This window comes from Eubalaena glacialis, chromosome 7, assembly GCF_028564815.1.
Source record: "Eubalaena glacialis isolate mEubGla1 chromosome 7, mEubGla1.1.hap2.+ XY, whole genome shotgun sequence".
Lineage (NCBI taxonomy): Eukaryota > Metazoa > Chordata > Mammalia > Artiodactyla > Balaenidae > Eubalaena > Eubalaena glacialis.
The window spans coordinates 86,689,561-86,708,797 of NC_083722.1; the positions used below are offsets into that span (position 1 = coordinate 86,689,561).

The following is a 19,237-nucleotide window of genomic DNA, read 5'->3' on the forward strand; positions in this document are numbered from 1 at the left end:
AGAAAAAAGGATGGGATAGGGAGAGAGAAGAAGGAAGGGAGGGAGGGAGGGAGGTCTGGATAAACCAGTCTTCAATGAGATTGGTTAGGAGCCTAGATGCTCAGTTTTGGCTCTTGACACCTCAAGAATATGGCTTCAAAGCCCTGCTTCAGTTTATGCCTCAGCAAAAGAGTCAACTGAATACAATTCTTGGAAATATTTTAGAAAGTGATTCACAGCACAGCTTAGCAATCAGTAAGCATTTACTAACGTGTCCAGCACTGTCTAGCTGCTTCACACACATCCTCTTTAATCCTCACAACTATCCCCCAAGGAAGGAAGAACTGTCTTCATTTCATAGAATTTAAAAAATGCTGATGTTCAGAGGCTAACTGCCTTGTCCAGAATCATGAAGCAAAAAATTGCAGCGCCCAGGCCACTCGAATTCCAAAGCCAGAGGGGATGGCTCCAAGACTGAGATTCAGGTAGTGTGCCCTGATCCACTTGCTGCTAAAATTTTGAAGCTTGGAGCCCGTGTTCCAAGCCCCCGAAGTCCCTCATCTTGACTACCTAGCCTGCTACTCCCACCCCCAGGGCACTCTGAAGCATCCCACCATCCAACAAGTAAGGGATAAATTATTTTGACACTGCAGGGGACTTCTAGAAGCCTACTCCAGAGCTATGGCCTCTGCCCAAGTCCATTTTGTTTGGTCAGCATCGTGCTGGAGTGACTATTAAATATACTTTAACGTCATCACAGCTTTGTGTCACACTATCATTGTCTGTCTCCAAAAGGGGGCTGTTAAAACTGACTGCCTTGCTTAATTCCCAGTCAATCAGTCCGCCTTGGAAGAGGCTGCAGAACAACTGTTCTGTTTGGGCCTCTTACAGAAGCAAACACTTCTGCTTCCGTCAAACACTCAGGCCCCAGGGAAGTGACACCCGGTCCTCTGGCTCACCGAGGACACCCTTCTGGAGAGTGAGAGGAGTTTCCATAGGAAAGTCTCACATTCAGTTCTTGAGAAAACATTTCATACCTCTCTGCAACCTGAACTTCATTCAGAGTGTGGTTTGGACGTTCACTTCTGACTGTGAGAGGCACAGAAAGTACAATTATTCAAAGAAGCACAACCTCTGTTACACTACCATGCGTGTGCTTGTCTGCATTCCACCTGTACCATTGCTTACTCCATACTTTTTAGGTTGACTCATTTTATTTATATCATTTCAATAAATGGAAAAGTAGTAACTCTAGCATTAAAGTGAAGGTAACCTTATAAATTAATGCACCATCATTAAAATGAAAATACTCAACCCTGTGTCCCCTGAAGATATCTTACACACCATGAGGATTACCTCATCTGGGGAGGTAATGATGGATTAGGTAGGCGCTCTGTCTATGGAGTTAGATGGAACAGGGCTTGTCCCAGGTCTACTACTAACCACGCCATGTGACCTTGAATAAGATCCTTATCTTTGCTGAACCTCAGTTTTCACATCTTTAATATGGGTGTAATAATAGCACCTTCTTTGCCTAAATGAATGGATATACATGAAGCCTTTTATGCAGTGCCCAACATGTATTGTAGCAAGCCTTCATGAAAAGTCAGATATTCTAAATGAAACAGTGACTCCAAATGTGAAACTGGAAGAGGCCCCCACACTGAGGTGAAAAGTGACGTTTTGTGTTGTGAAGGATTTTTCTGAAACTGAGATTTTTCTGGGGTTTCTGTCCAGTCTATCAACTCACTTGCTTTGATCCTCCTTCAGGTCTTTGGATTCTTGAACTTTATCCTCTGGGCTGGAAACATCTGGTTTGTTTTCAAGGAGACCGGCTGGCATTCCTCGAGCCAGAGATATCTTTCAGACCCAGTGGAGAGACACTCCAGTAGCTATAACCAAGGCGGGTACAACCAAGACAGCTATGGATCAAGCAGTGGGTACAACCAGCAGGCGAGTTTGGGGCCATCCTCGGATGAGTTTGGCCAACAGCCCGGTGGCCCTGCTTCTTTTACCAATCAGATTTAACAGGGTAGTGTTGGCATTCTTCCAAAGACAGCCTCACCACCTTCCATGTCAGTGGCAGGAGAATTTTTTAAGAGTTTCAATCAGTTATTAATTCAGGGAGTGTTGAATGTAAATAAGAGATCTGTAGTCCTCATTAAAGCAGAAAGGCCTGGGTCGTGATGAATGGTACTTAGAGATGAGATGACATGAGGAGATACATGATTCATTAAGATGGCTAATTGGAGAGCACCTTGTTATATACACAGATACTTTTATGGTCGTTTTGTATGCGTGTTGAGATAGTAGAAGTATTTTGTAGCTTAAAGTCTCTGGTATGTAATGTGCCTAAAGTAAATTAAACAGCATTGAGTTTTCTTACAGTTTTTGACGCGAAAGGCATTTTAATGATTTCTCTAATACTGTTTGGTGCATCACAACGTGCATGTATTATTATTTTTTAGTTGTAGACCCTGTAGAATTGTGAGTCTCTAAGTATTGGTTTCAGACAATTACTCTGTATTTTTTTTTATTTGATGAATCAGTGCTCATATGATTTAGTGCATGAATAAGCATTTTCTCACAAAATGAACATTTGAACTGTATTTATGAAAATTTTCCAGTTTGTACCACAAATTTGTTAAATGGACGTTTAAAGAAATATATTCACTACTTTGTATACTTGCAAATTTGTCTCTCTGGCTTTATCCAATTCTGAATGCATTGTAACTAAGGTTTGGGGTTTTTGTTTTTCCCTGATTAGTAGATATTCAGTGTTGTAGATGGAAATTGCCCAATATTTATTTAGTTAGCTAAATATTTACATTTTTGTAACTTTCTATGGTGTTTTGTGGCTTTTATTCTATGGACCATGAACGATGGGCCCAATAACTATGAGTGTGGATGGAGTTTTGTTTCCTTAGAATAATGGAGATGTAGGTATCAGACACCATAGTCAAGATATTGTGCTAACATGTTAATTTATGAAGGATAGTCTGTGGAACCTACACTACCAGCTAAACTTTTAAATCCTGTTTATTTGTAAAGTTAATATGTCCTAGATCCAATTATTAAAAATTCTCCAGTCTCGGCTCAACTTACAAAGTCTGATTTGAATGTTACCCATAAATTAAAAATGACTTCCTCTCTGTCCTCTCATTAAATATTCCCCAGAATGTATTCATTATCAAGAAAATGTTAATCTTCGCCTCTTTGTTTTAACTCAATTGAAATGCCAGGGCCCAACAGTGAGAGCAAGCTGAGCATCTGTATTTCCAGATAAAAGTTGTTATCGATGTATAAACTCATTGTGTGATCTGTGATGTTGGAAACATTTCAGCCCAAAACAGCTGTGTGTCTTAGATGATATGTATAAGCCATTTCTGGATCCTGTTGGATAAATCTGTATTGTGATATCTCTTTGACCTTAATAAAGTTATTGCATACAGTGCTGGCTGGATAATGGAGAATTACAGCAATTGAACCTGGTGAGCTTGAACAATGAGAGAGCGAAGGATAAGTGCACAGTCTTTCCAGTCTCTCACCCTGACCTTGCTTTATGAGCCCAGGGCTGTTCATTCATTGATTCCGTCACTCCAGGACCTCCTGTATACCCACTGCTCTGCCAGGCACTGGGGATACGATAGCGAAAGCAGAAACATGCCCCACCTCAGGAAGCTTACATTCTATTGAGGAGACAGACAGTAAAATAATCATACTCCAGTTACACTGTGTGCAACAAAGACACAGGATTCCATGAGAATGTTTATCAGAGGGACTCGAGCTGCTTAGGGGAAAGTCAAGGAGCTTGAATCTGCCTCAAGACAGCGCAGAATTTCACAAGGACAAGGTGGAAGGGAGAGTATCCCAGGCACAGAGTAGGCTTGCAAAGCTGTCAGATGGCAGGAGACAGGATGGATATGCAGCGCGTAATGTGTGAGGGGGGCTTTGAGAGAGGTGTCGCTGCTGATGGGAGGGGGGAGTCCCACTTGGGCACCACGATCAGGAATTCTGTCTTTATCCTAAAGAAGCTAAGGGAAAGCACTGAAGGATTTAAGCAGAGGAGGGACGTGATGAGATCAGCATTTTGACAAGATCTCGGTGGGTGCGGGATAGAGTGGAGGACATCCTGGGGATAGGAAATAGCCTTGACCTAACACCCATTAGGCAGTGGGCTGGGAGTGGGAGAAGGAGAACAGGCATGAGTTCTCCCCACATCCACCTCTGATTTCCTGGGATAGCGACTGGATTGGACTGCTTTCTTCAGCACGGTCCAGGGGCACAGAGTGGCCTCTGATTCTTATGCTGTCATGAATTCTCCAAAGTGGAGAAATCCTCAGAATCAGCAGTTCTTTTTACCAACCTTAACAGTCCCAAAATACATCGGGACTCTGTCATGGAAAGCACTATCCGCCCTGGTCCAGATAGAGGCATGCTTCCAGAGTCCACTGCAGATTTGCAGTAAAATGCTGCTGTAGTCCAACGGGGATTTCGTTAAGCTGGTTTTATTCCTTCTGGTTTCAAGAAAAGAACAGTAGATCTGGTCTTTTTAAAAGGAGAGTAATCAGTGTGGTAGGAGACCTTGGGTCTATGTTTCCAGTAGACCTCATTTGGCATCGAAGCCTCTCTGCTCACTAGCTGTATTTCAGGATGTGACTTCACCTCCTGAGCCTTCGTTTCCTCGGAGGAGGTAAAGCATCCAAATAAGAAGAGTGGGCTCTGAGATCCCACCGCCTGGGTTAGAATCCCTGTGCTGCCATCTACTTGCCTGTCCTTTGTCTTCCTCCGCGCCTTCTCCAAAGCCCAGGGACTCCTCTGGAGCCACAACCTGAAGGCAGGTGCACCCTGGAACGCAGGGGAGTTTACACCCTAGGGACCACCTTCAATCATTGGGGATTGTGGGCAGGTCAATAAATGCCTTTGCAGGATGCTAAACTCACTCATTCAGTTCCCCTGTCTCTACAATGAAGTTAAGCTCTGCCTCATAGGGTTGGTATCAGGATGAAAAAGGTAAGCCGTGTAAAGACATCATAGCAGCCTCTGGCATACAGCAGGCACATTCTCAGTCTGGGTTCTAGGTGATTCTAGGATGCAGGACTGACAAGGGGAGAGAGTGAGACAGGAAAGGAGGAAAATCCATCCAACGAAAGAGCACCTTAGTTGTTGCTGGTAAGAACAATAGGAGCTCAGTTCCGTCAGGATCTCTGACTAGTGTTCAGAATGGCTCCAGCAATTTTCAAGCAAGGGACAAGAGTGGGAATATTTATCTACCAACCTCTATCCCCCCAACTGGTTGAGAGTTGCCCAAAGGGTTGATAACTTTCCCACATTTCCAGGTTGCACTTGCCTATAGACTGAGCAGGCTCTTGTGACCTTGAGTCCTAACAGCTATTAGGCAGCATGCTGGCAGTGGGAGGAGGGGAACTGACATGAGTGCTATCACCGCCCTCCCCTTCCCCATTTCCCCCATTCCTGGGGACAGTGGCCTTGAGGAAGGATAAGGGGGGAGCTACAGAAGGTGCAGGTCACTGTCAACGTGAGCAGGAACTACCCCTCACAACTGCGGCTGCAGTTAGAGACTGGCCAAGAGAAAACAGCACAAAGCATCAAAATCACCTACTACAGTGATCAGTGATCGATGAACGTTACTATTATTGCTTAGAATGTAAGACGGGAATGCAGATAATCCTGCTTCATAGGGTAATGACAAGAACCGACCTGGTGGTGTGCGGGAAAGGTTGATGAACTGTACAGCACTCTACAAATATTAGTTGTCTATTGAATGTCTACTTCACACTTATATAAGCCTGAGATTTTATAAGTCAAAGACTTGTAATCATAGTGAGGTGAGCAAAATACAGCTCCTGGCATCTTGGAGCTCACACTCAAGATTGAAAGGCTCAAATAATGGACAAGTAATGCCAGGAAAAATACTAGAACTTTTCCCTTTCCTAAGAGATTTTTTTTCCCATTAACTCCCATCTACGCAGCATATAAATAAGACTTTAATTTCAAGATGCCATGTGATTTTTATCTGGCTGTCCAAAGATAAGAATTTTTAATAACAACTATCAAGTAACTAACCTTTATTGAGCACGTACAGTGTGCCAGCCCCTGAGCTAAGCATTTTGCACTTAACCACAACAGCACTATGAGATAGATGCTAGCAGTACTCCCATGTATCAGGTTAGAAAACCAAAGGTCAGGGAAGTTAGATAATAACAAAATCCTTGTGAGTACCTTCAGTAATAAAAATCATTCTTAATTGCTACTATCTACTGAGCATCTAGTCTACACAGAGAACAATGCCACACGCTTTATCTCCACTTTCCCATTTAATGCGAGATCAAGTACTATTTTTATACCAGTTGAGCAGATGAGAAAACTGAGATGCATAAAGATCAAGGAACCTCTTAGCTCAAGATGACTGAGTGGAAGTGGGAAGACGCCAAATTCAAATCCAGGTCTCCGCGTCCAAAACAACTTGCTCTAAACCTTGTTAAACCACAACAGTGCTACCCCCCACTGTTCTCCTACATTTTAAGCCAGATGTGCTCTGTCTGTCCAACTGGGGTACATTCAACAATAACCCAGACCATCAAGTGCTTCATTTGACCTTCCATAGGGATGCTGAGTCCCTCATAGATATAAGGATAGCTTTTGTCAGAATCATTTGCCAACGTGAATAAAATCAAACTCAGTTCACTGAATAAGTTCATTAAGTCATTAAGAGTGTGAAAGGTCCAGCTGAATGAAGAATTATTTCTTAACCTGCTTGACTTGGAGTCTGAGGCTTTGCTGGGTTTTCGGGCTCAGCTAAACGCTCTTCAGAGCCTGTTGGCAGCAAGTGCTTCCAAGAATGGCCCTGGCTCCTCCAGTCCTCTCTGGACCTCCATGAATAATGGACATTGGACATTAAAAGGCCAAGATGAGAACAGAAGAAGGCTTCCTGGAAGTCCTGTGTTTCTGTGGGAAATATTTTAAGTCCAGTTGAGTATTTTCCTTAAACGGGCAGGCCCCCTGGTTTATCAAACAAAACACTTGAAGGAGGTTGTAATAAGTCTAATAGTTTCCTGGTGGCTGAAAAAAGATTTGCCTTTGAGCCTCTGCTATTTTATTTATATTTTCATTACCTGACCTCTTGGAGCTTAAGAGAATCTAACTGGCTTGTGCTGTGAACTTAGACTCACTGGCTCATACGAACTTCAAGTCATCTCCCTACTTACTAGAAACAATCTCATGTGACGTTACTGGCTTTCATGCCACTTTGGTGAGCGAGAGAAAAGCAAAATACAAACTCAGTAGTTTTCCTTACTTCAAGTATTTTCCCTTCTTCCCTGTGAATTGACATTTCTCCTGATATTATCTCCCCTGGTCTCTTCAGACCTTCAGGTTTCTTCTGATTGATCTCCACTATCATGTTCCTTCTAGAATGTGATACATTTCATAGCTTACACGTTGCCCTGAGCGTTGCTGCCCTTTTCTACAGGTCCATTGTTAATCTCGCTCTCTGAAAGCTCCTAGACCTTCTGTGAAAATTTCACAGTGAGTAATGGCATACGTTTCCACAGAACTTCACAACACGGCGCCACACACACTCAGGAGGAACATGTTTTTAAGCACAGTTTCCTCAGATGAGACCTGAGGTCCAGATCTGTGTTCTAGGAGCTTAGAGCTGGGTCACATCTTTAGGCATTGGTAGATGTTGTCATTAGCTTTATCAGCGTTAACTGATCGTGTAAATTCCTACCAGCAGTGGATAAGCATCAGCTTGTAGTCAGAGAGACCTAGATTCCTATCTTGGTTCCATCATTGAAACCAGGCTGTGTGATCCTGGGAAAGTGCCCCAAAGTCTCTGAGCCTCGGCTCTCATCCATACAATGGGAGATAAAGATATCAACCTGTTTGTTTTCTCTGACTGCTGAAACAAATGACCACAAACTTAGTAGCTTCAACAACACGCATGTATTATCATACTATTCTGTAGGAGAAACCCAACAGAAGTCTCACTGGGCTAAAATCCAGGGGTGGGCTAAACTCTGTTCCCTTCTGGAGGCTCTAGGAGACAACGCATTTCCTTGTCTCTTCCATCTTCTAGAAGCCGTTGCTGATGACCCTCTTTCTCCATCTTCAGAGCCAGCGACAGCAGGTCAAGTTCTTTGCGTGTTGCATCACTCTGACCTCCTCTTGGCCTCTCTTCCACTTTTAAGGAAGTTTGTGATTACATTGGACCAACCTGGATAATCCAGGATAATCTCCTGATTTTAAGGTCAACTGACTAGCAAATTTGATTCCATCAGCAACCTTAGTTCCCTTTGCCACAGAACCTAACATATGCATAGATTCCAGGGATTAGAATGTGGGCATCTTGGGGGCGGGAAGGGGAGCATTATTCTACCTGCCACACTGTCCCACCAATAAAGGGTAAAATGATATAACGTAAGCAAATTTCATAGCAGATTCACCTCGTCAGAGTGCTCAGTAGCTGATAACGATGATTAAAACTGATAATTGTTCCAATCAGTAGCATTACCTTTTCTGTGAGAAAATGACCCGGCCTGTAGCATTAATGTGGGGCAACTGACGGCTTTTCAGTGCTCGGGTATTGAGAGACCAACTTTGACAGCGTTCCCATCAGGTAACCAATGTTTATCGCATTCCCTGCTAAGGTGCTGGAGTGGATTAAAAGGCATCGTTTACAGATGGAATCCTTGAGGTGCCAAACATTCCTTCAGCCCAGCTCACGGCTGGAGAAACGGCTGGGTAAATACAATGCTTGCCTCAATGTACTTACAGCCCAGTGGGAGAGATTACATACAGACCTGAAATTACATTATGTATTCATTTGTTTACTTGTGCCTTAGATCTCTCCCACTCCCATATAAACTCCACTAAGGGCTGGGACTTTATTTACTAGATTGTACACACCTGTGTCCTCAACACCTGGAACAGTGCCTAGACTATACTAGGTACTCTGTAAATATTTGTTGAACAACTATAATGTGATACATTTGAATATGCAAACTTAGAGGTGATATAACAGATCGACTCGCCAGAGAGGAAGAAGAATCTTAACGCTCCTTTGAAAAGTTTCCAGCATGTTTACAGATAGCTCACAGCGGGGCGCGCAACTCCTGGCCCTCGTGACTCACCGACTCACGTTCCCCTGTTTGCAAACTGTACCACCCCCAGATCGCAAGTCAGGAATGACCTGAAGCCCATAGGTTAAGGACTATCCATGGCATCATACCTGCCCCTCTGCACCACTCACCCCCCAATAAGCTGCAAGTAAGCAAATTGCAGATATTGATAAGCCATGGAGGAGATGAAAAAGAGGGATGGAATAAAGGATTCCTGGAGGGGTGAGATGTTTATATGGAAGCTACAGGCAATCACAAAAGGACCATCAAAGCACAAGGGTCATCTCTCCATGGTACAGGCACTCTTAACAATTAAATACATTTTGAATGTGTTCCAGTACATAGAGCCCTAAACTCAAAGTTACACAAAGCAAATCTTACCTTAACCACAAGAGACACTCTGTTTTCCACTAAATTCAATGCTGTCCCACTCCATGGTACTTCATTTGATTTTTAATGCTGTTCTTCACTCACTTGATTCACGTGCACTAAAGGGTCCCTAATGGTTCAGCCAGGTCATTAGGGGCCCTGAGTCTCCATGACACACACAGTTTTGACACCAGATCAGAGGTGTGGTTTAGTGCAAAAGAGCAAAGCTTAGAACCTAGAAGAAGATGTTTATCCTGGTACTAACCAGTTCTCTTTGCCACGACTCCTTTTCTTCCCCCAAATATACTATTGGATCCAGCAGAGGCTTCATTTGTTGGGAAACAAAGAATAAGTGGGGAGGTTGCTTTGTTGTCATGAGGGGATTTCTGGGGTCCAGGAGAGACGAAGCCAGGGCTAATATTCCCTTGTATGGACATACCATAATTTATCCAGACCAGGAGTGAGCAAATGATAGCCCACAGCCAAATGCAGTCAACCCCCTGTTTTGGTAAGTCACGTTTTATTGGAACACAGCCATGGCCGTTCGTTTGTACATTGTCTGTGGCTGCTTTCACACTATGACAGAGACCTTGTGACCCACAAAGCCTAAAACATTTACTGTCTGGCCCTTTACAGAAAAAGTGTGCCAAGCCCTGGTTTATTCTCTACCAAATCAATTCTGTACTGTTAGATCATCAAGTATCACAGCAACTGATATTCTAGGACACATATCTTTGAGCACATTTGCAAGAATATCTAAACGATAAATTCATGGGAGTGGGTTTCTTGGGCCAAAAGATATGTATATTCTTAATCTTCATAGATATTTCCAATTCCTTCCCTATAATTGATGTAACCTCCCTAGAGGTTACATCATTTATACTCCCACCAGCAGTGTACAGGCATACCTTTTTACCTCCCCCTAGCCAAATGAGGATGTTATCTCATTTTCAGTTTTTGCCAGTCTCATAGGTAAAAGAAAACTGTTATAACCTTGTTGTTTATATATTTATTTTGTGATGCGATTGAGTGTTTTTCTTAATAAATACCTTCCTTTAAGAGAAAACAACTCCAACAGTAGCTGGCAGATACTGTGTCCAAGAGTTTTATCTTTGCAACAATTCATGTGAGCTAGGTAGCATTATCCCTATTTTACAGATGAGGAAACTGAGGCACAAAGAAGTCGAGATCAGACACATGGGAGTACTGTACTTAAAAAAACTGACCTTGGAATCAGACTACCTGGGTTTGACCCACATCTCCACCACAACTATTAGCTGTGTGACCTTGGGCAAGTAATTTAACCCCTCTCTGCTTCGGTTTCCTTTTTCTTCTTTAATGAGAGTAACAATAGTACTCACCTTATAGTGTGATGTCAGGAAATAAACTAGGGCTTTTATGCTATTGGTTTTAAGTGGTGAAGCCACGATTCAAATCCAGATTTCTGTGATCTGGAATAGAAGTTCTTAAACACTTAAGCTATTTCTTTTAGTGACAGTGTATGATTACTAAACATTTTATATTCACTGAATTCATAGCTAGGCCTTTCCTCATGCTTGGAGGCTTTTAGGAAAAGCACCAACTCCATCCATTGCTGCAAACATACAAACCTGAGCATGTCTCGACTTGCTTAGTCAAAACTGTTTGGAAATTCTGGAACATGAAACCATTCAGGGAAAGGACTGCCAAGGAAACATGAAAGCTATTAAATCCTTCAGGTGTTTCAGATCATTCCCATCTGAAATAGCACAGACAGTACAGAATTAGCTTTTAGAAAGACACATGTAAGAGAGATGTTTTGAATGTTTTTTATCTACACATAACTATGCAGCCTCAGTTCATTTTTTGAGTGGAGCTGACTCTCCTCACAAAACAGCCTCTCAACCAATTAAACAATCAATCGATTCGTGTTTATTGAGTACCCGTACGCTAAGTACTATGTGCTTAACACCCAAAATACAGCAGTAAAGAAAGCTGACACATTCTCCATCAACACAGAATTTAAAATCTAGTGCAGTGCTGTCCAATAGCAATTTCTACAATGATAAAGACTTCTGTACTGTCCAATATGGTAACCTCTAGCCACATGTGGCTATTAATCACTTAAAATGTGACGAAGGAACTGAATTTTTACTTTCAATTAACTTTATTGCGTTTAGATAGCCCTAAGCCCTTGACACAGTGCCTGGTACACAATTGGCACCCAACCTGTGTTGGTTAGTGAACGTCAAATGATGAATGACTCTGTAAATGGATGGATCGATGGATGGATGGACATATATATATAAAGCAAGAATCTCTTCTAACTCATGCAACTATAAAGAAATGATTCCAAAGTGTGTTCCTTCCAAAAGTAACACTTGTTCTAAATTAGATATTTGAAAAGAGGTGATCTCAGAGTGTACGAATAGATAGGAATTCTTGCTGATCAGTGGTGTCGGTGATAGGCGGAGGTAACTGAGGTATCAGCTCATTTTTATTTAGGTGTTATTTTTAGGTATACTCTGTGCTCTGTGAATCCTACAAAGGGCTTAGCAACTTAAAATTGCTAGTGGGATTTGCTCAAGCAGACATGCTGTGTAACAATTTATCATCATGACAGGCGCTAAGGGGTTCAAGGCAACTTGCTGATGCCCCACTTCCCAGAGTCAGAGCTCAGGAGGAAATATACTGTGTTAGGGAAATTAGAACACTCCAAATAGATTCTTCAGTGTATTAATATCTCTGCTGGGCTCAACATTGGCTATTTCTGTTTACAACTTGCTTATCTTTATTTGTATCCGTCCAATTTCAAACATACCACCAGGAAGACATATTGCCAGCTGTTTCAAGTTTTAAAAGGACAGTTTGATCAACAGCATCTATTTAAACCGCATATGCACACTATGGTGAGAATGTGGTCCAAAGTAGAGTAAAACAAAAGTGCTAAAGGAAAATAGATCTTGCGAGTATTCTGGGAATGCAAGTCTCTCCAGGTTAAATCACATTCCCTTCAGCACAGAAGCACCAGTGGAGATTTATATCACACTGTATTTTACTTCTTCAGTGCAGATTAGTCTCAAACTCTAACACCAGCCTAGAAAAAAGCTTCTATTGGGTTTGAAAATTCATGTGCTGGAGACATAAACTGAGAAAAAGAAAGGCCTGAATGAAGGCTGAGCCCTGCAATTCCCTGGGGCAGGTCAGGAGTAGATAAGTAAGCTATTATATATAGAACGGATAAGCAACAAGGTCCTACTGTATAACACAGGTAACTATATTCAGTATCCCATGATAAACCATAATGGAAAAGAATATGAAAAAAAAGAATGTATATATTTGTGTAACAATCGCTTTGCTGTACAGCAGAAATTAACACAACAATGTAAATCAACCATACTTCAATATAAAAAAAAGAGTAAAGGAAACAGGGGAGGGGACGGCCAAGATCCCCACCAGGACAATAGCAAAGGCTCAAAACACTCCCAATTATTGAGCTGAGCAGTGCTATGACTTCTCCCACTCTCGGAAACACAGAAAGTGGCTTATTAGAAATCAGGCAGCAGGCACACAGCCTCTGAAAGGTCCACAAGGGAGAGAGAGGGGAAAACATCACTCTACCATGTCTCCCCTGGATCCTTGGTTTTATAGTTCGGGATTTATGTCCTCATTTATTCTGTGCCTGGTCCCCTAAAGGACGTAAGACAATCGCGATTCTGTATGAGAACCATGCACGGGATTTTTTGAGAAAAAAAAAAAATTCAGACTTTCTAACTAATTCAGATGAAGGTGGTTATAAGGGGAAAGAAAAAAACTGGGGAAACGCGGCACAGGAATAGCAAGGAAATTTTTACTCTATGCCTTTTATATGTTTGGTTTAAAGCCTGAAAATGTGATATTTATTCAAAAAATAAATCGAAAGTTTGAATGTATAGCATTAAACACTCTCAGATGACTTTGAAAACAAGCCTTTTCCCCACCTAAGCTACCATCTCAGGAAAATACAAGCAAGCATCTCATCGTCAGGATGAACAATTCCTTCAGTCTTTCGAACGTCAAACCTCTTTAAGCATATTTTCTGGAGCTGGGCATTTTCGTCTGATTTCTTCGCCCCGTGGGCATTAAAATCCTAAATTAAGAACCCAAGGATTAACCAAAGAAATTAGAGACCCTCTTCGTGAATGGGGGATTCCCGACAATCACAAAGCTTAAAATCTTTTAAAAATCTTTTTAATTACTCTGTTAATTGACGGGATAATAAGCATCGATTCTACATACATGTGTTTTGGCCGCGTCACAGAAATTACCTGGCATGTTTTATTCACGCAGGGGCCGCAGGCTGCTCCAGTGACCAGCAGGAGCAGTTTCTCCCTCTCAAGCAAGCGTCAGAAAGGTCTGCAAAATGACAGTCACCAGTGGAAAATGAAAGGCTCTCGCTTTTTCTCCCATTACGTTGTAAGATAATTAAAGCCCAGACCAATAAAACATCGAGCATTCTTATTCAGAAATCCAATTTTCACTACATCAGGACAGGTAGTTAAATGCTTTAAGCTATCTGCTGGCAACTTCACCAGCCCAGCCCATAGCAAAGCCACGTTTTTGTTTTTGTTTTGTTTGTTTCAGGTGGTTTTGCCAACAATGACCAACCAAAGAGAGGAGAAGCGTCTGACAAGGGAGCCCCTTGCATTGTTGACGAGCTTGGGGCCCCAGTGCCTGCTGCCTTGTGGATAACAAATCCAAAATAACTGTTTGATTAAAAACAGATGGACGAAAAAGGTATCGCGTAAAATATGTAACGTGTGAGGGTCAAATTCTGCTACGTACTAACTGTATTTTCAGAAAGCCTGAATCTCTACCCTTCTGTGGGAGTGTGCTGGCCGTCACCATAGGGGGTTAATAGCAGGGTCCCATTATAAAGACAGGATCATCCCAGTGCCGACCATTAGGGCATCACAACAGCACGGACAGACTGAAATAGGTTAACAAAATATAGATACCAAAGTTATTAGAGAGGCTAAATAAATAAATAAGGACCCAGCTACACAGTATGTGGAGGCAGCTGGGACACTGACCGAGATGCATGGCGTTCCATAAAGGCGGGTACCGTTATTGGCAAAGAAGCATCGTGAGTGAGGGTATATAAGCTGTAGGTATCAGGTCCGAAAACAGGCTCTTGGGCAAGTTACTTAAGCTCTCTGAGCTTGTTCGTAATTACACTGCAAGTATTTAAATAAGCTAATGTTTCTAAAGTTACACAGGGACTTCCATTTCTGGGAAGATGAAATAGACATATTTTCCCTAATCCTCCTACTAAGTGCAACTAAAAACCCTGGACATTATACGTAAAACAAACACAAGTGTAAAAGATGGAGGAGAGAAGACAGACTGTAAGGGACTTCAGGATTTGAACCACAAGGCACTGGATTCCCTGAGGTTTCTTTTTGCCACATATATCCCAGGCTGGGTGCCGCCCACCTGAAACACCAAAGGGCACAGACAATAAAAGCCCCAACAAAAGCTCGCTCTCTCTGTAGCCAAAGGGGCAGGAAAAGAACAGCCCAGCAGGACAGAATACTTTTAGGAAATAACTATTCTACTGCAGCCAGGCACCATTACAACTATGCCCTACCCGCAACCACACCAACAAAGATGAAGTGATGAACCTAGACTCCACCCCCCAGGCTGTAACGAGGGGTCTCAGCCAGCACATCAGGTGGTATCAGAGAAGACTGAGAAAGCGGTTAGGACACTGACCCTCCAAAGGCGCTAATGAGTCCTCCCACCTGGCATGGTGTCAGTTGAGACCATGTGGGAACCCTGGACTTCTACCCCACCTAGTGGTACTGAGGTACCTCCCCATGCCGACTAAGAGAATTAACAAATTCTAGTAGCCAACAGATCTAATCTCCCTACTCAAATGTGTGCTGTAGGAGGGCAGTGTTCTTTGTTTCGTTTCTTCACTGTTGTATCCTCATTACTTTTAATAGTGTCAGACTTATAGTGAGGACTCAATAAATATTTTGGGGGGAATGAATTGCAAGTTCATTTCTCTATGTGTATTGCAAGGTCCTCAGCTATAGAGTTGAGTTAATGACACTTCTATTCCATGTTATTATGAAGATTATATGAGATAATATTCAAAAACAAAACTTTCCTAGGGTATATAAAGAACTCCTACAATACAAAAAAAAAAGAGAGAGAACAACCCAATTTAAAGTTGAACAAAGAACTGGAATAGACATTTCTCCAAAGAAGATAGGCAAATGCCCAATAAATACACGAAAAGACGTTTAACATCACTAATCCTTAGGGCAATGCAAACCAAAACCACAATAAGGTAACGCCTCATTAGAATGGCTACTATCAAAAGAAAAAGCGAGGAGAGGGAAGAAAAATAAAGTATTGGCAAGGATGCGGAGAAACAAAAACACGTGCAATGCTGGTAAGAATGTAAAATGGTGCAGCTGCTATGGAAAACAGTATGGTGGCTCCTCCAAAAATTAAAAATGGAATTACCATATGCTCCAGCAATTTCACTCCTGGTTATAAACCCCAAAAGAGTTGAAAACAAGGATTCAAACATATATTTGTACACCACAGTCAGAGCACCATTATTCATAACAGCCGAAAGGTGGAAGCCCCCCAAGTATCCACTGATGGATGGATGGGTAAACAAAAGGTGGTACGTACGTACAATGGGGAGAAGGGGAAGTGGGCAATTATTGCTGAATGGGTACCGAGTTTCATATTGCAAGATGAAAAGAGTTCTGGAGATGGATGTCGGTGATGGTTGCACAACAATGTGAACATACTTAATGCCACTAAACTGCACACTTTAAATGATTAACATGGTGAATTTTATGTTACATCTATTTTACCATAATTTTATACATTAAAAACATACCTTGCGCCATATCAACAACATTAGTAAAGACTCATTAAATGATAGAGTACAGAGATGGAGTATAAAATTTATAGCAGAACCATCTTGTGTTTCTTGCCTATAATTATGTCTCACGAAAGAGCATCTAGCTATAGAAGTAGGTCTCACAGTCCTTTTGCACCAGCTTGGCAAAATCAACGAAGAAAAAGGGGAGTGTCAGGGAAGGGCCAGTGCCAGTAGCTGCAATGACGCTTCCATCTCAAAGTTAGATTGCTATTGCCTGGCTACATAAGACACTGTCTCAGCAGGAAAGAAAGTAAGTTTCTCGTCTCCTTTTACTGCAGAAAAAGAACAGAGCTGCCTATAGAATAACAGAATTGGATTAGGCCTTGAAAAAAAAAAACCAATACCCGTTATCCCAGTGCCTGGAGCCCAGCTCTGTAGTTGTGACACGCTCTGTAGTAACACGCTCTGTAGTTGTGACACGCAGGTTCAGTAGTTGTGGCTCGCAGGCTCTACAGCGTGGGCTCAGTAGTTGTGGCTCGCAGGCTCAGTAGTTGTGGTGCACGGGCTTAGTTGCTCCGCGGCATGTGGGATCTTCCTGGACCAGGGCTCGAACCCGTGTCCCCTGCCTTGGCAGGTGGATTCTTAACCACTGCGCCACCAAGGAAGCCCTGCTATGCCTTTTTGATCCTAAGTTTGACTCAGTCTTGAGGAGAACGTTATCGATAAACCTGATTCCCAGTATTTTGCTTCTATCAGCACCATCGTCATCACCGTCATCACCATCATCACCATCATCACCATCATCACCATCATCATCATGCTTCTTGCCCATTTGTTTACCCCACCCTCCTATTCTAGTCTCTGCCCCAGGAGGTTGATTCCTCAGACTCCACCTCCCAGGCCTCCTTCCTGCTGGTTCCCTGATTGGTTTGGTCAACGGGAGGCACAGGCTGGAGATCAGAGCCTGGGGTATCTTTTTCCCACTCCCTCCCTGATTTGTAGCCACGGCTGTCTCCCTTCATCCACGGCTTCTGTCAAGTGGCCCCTGCTCCAAGAATCCTGCTCTCTCTGGGCTCCATCATCGGATTTCCTCTCCTTGCTCCTTCAGGACAAGGGTGGTAAGTCTCGCATCGCTTCTAGTCTCTGGGTGCCTCGACATCCATGTTTACTTTCCTAACTGTGACCGCTGAGTGATCCCTTCATGGGTGTCTCTGATGCCATCCGAGTTAGAGTCTGTCTCCTGCCAGGATCCTGATGACACGTCATCTCTACTGTCATCTTCTCCGTGTCTATTGTTGATTGCTCCCTGTGTATCAGACACTGTGCTTTCCATGAGAAACGTATTTCCATGAGAAACGTATTTCCATGAGGAAAGTATTATTTTATAAATGAGAAAGTAGACTTAGCCATTTTAAAGATCTTATCCCAGGTAACACAGCTAGTAAATGACAGAGTCAGAATTCAAACTACTCCAGAGCCTCTGTTTAACCACCGCCAACAGTTCTGCAGTACAGTCCATGTCAGAATCATTTGGCGTGTTTCTTACAAATCCAGATCCTCAGAAACCTACTCAGAGCTCTCCACTGAGGACACCAGCTGTTGGTTTTAACGTGGGCAGTGAAGCTGGCTTAGGGTCATCACCTGCTCCGAGGGAGCTAATTGCATAGGTTAATTGACAACCGATGGGGCGGGCTGGCATTAAAACTCTGACCAGTATGGGCAACAGTAATTAGTGAGATCAATCAAACTCTCTCTCCCTCCCATATGTAAATGAAAAATGCTAAGGAAATTAGTCAGGAGGTAGAGGGAGGACAGAAAAGAAAACCATAAAGAGAAGCAGGCAATGAGCAAGTGGAGGGGCCATATGGTGGAGCAGTGACCAGTGATGCAGTAACGACAGCAGCGTCCCTGGAGCCAAGCGGAAGCCGGAACAATGACTATTCCTGGCTTCTCTTGAGATCTATCTCCTCTCACCCATCAACTCACCAGTGATCTAAGTAATCGCTGGTCATGTCTTCCCTGACCCAGACTCATTTGACTGAGCTGACATCCCCCAGCTTTTACAGAACAAGCTCTAAGCAAACACAAGTGAAATAGCCTTCCTACTGGTCTTCCTGAATTTACTCTGTTCGTTTCTCTAAACCATTATTCACACTGAAGCCAGAGTGACGTCTCCAGACTGTAAATCTAAGTTTATCAGCCTCCTTGCCTAAAACTCACAAATGGTTTCCTATTCTGTTGACATAAAGTGAAAATTCCCTACCGTGGCCTCCCAGTTCCTGTGTCGTCCAGTCACCGTGCCTCCGCTTCATCCTCACCTGGAGCCTCCCTCCCCCTCAGCCTCTCTGGTCCAGCTACCCTGGCCTTCTTTCAGTCCCTCCCGATCACCACACTCCCTCCTGCCACTGGGTTTACCACAGGCTGTTCCATCTGCCTACCATGTGGATCCCTTGCCCTTTCACCTACTTCATTCCTTCCTACTCGGCATCACACATCACCTCCCCAGGGATGTTTCCCTCACCTCCCTGGCTGACACCAACCTCATAGCATCCCCCTTGCACGGTATTGTCACAGGGGTGACTTCTTTTGTGATTACGTGATTAATATCAGTCTTGACCACTAAGCTCCCTGGGATCAAAGTCCATGTCTGAGTTTTCTCACTGTTGTGTCCCCAGTACCTTGTACGGTGTCTGGCCCACAGAAGACACTCAAATATTTGTTGACTGCATGACTGGTTTAATGTCTGCCTGCAAATAACACTAGGGAAAGGCTCTTCTACAAGGGCCACTGTATAGTTGCCATGGAACGAATGACAATAGTAACAGTGGGCAAGTAACTGTCGCTTAGGAAGGGCCGACACACAACAGGAGACCAGAGT

At 43.0% G+C, this 19,237-nt stretch overlaps 1 protein-coding gene across 1 annotated transcript in view; it reads left to right on the forward strand.

The window, feature by feature from the left end:
* SYNPR (synaptoporin) overlaps positions 1-2,165 on the forward strand; it is a 295,505-nt gene extending 293,340 nt beyond the window's left edge. Inside the window, exon 6 of the mRNA XM_061195503.1 lies at positions 1,750-2,165. Coding sequence (XP_061051486.1) covers positions 1,750-2,007 — 258 coding nt within the window. The 3' untranslated portion in view covers positions 2,008-2,165. The remainder of the gene's footprint in view (positions 1-1,749) is intronic.
* Positions 2,166-19,237: the final 17,072 nt, after the last annotated feature.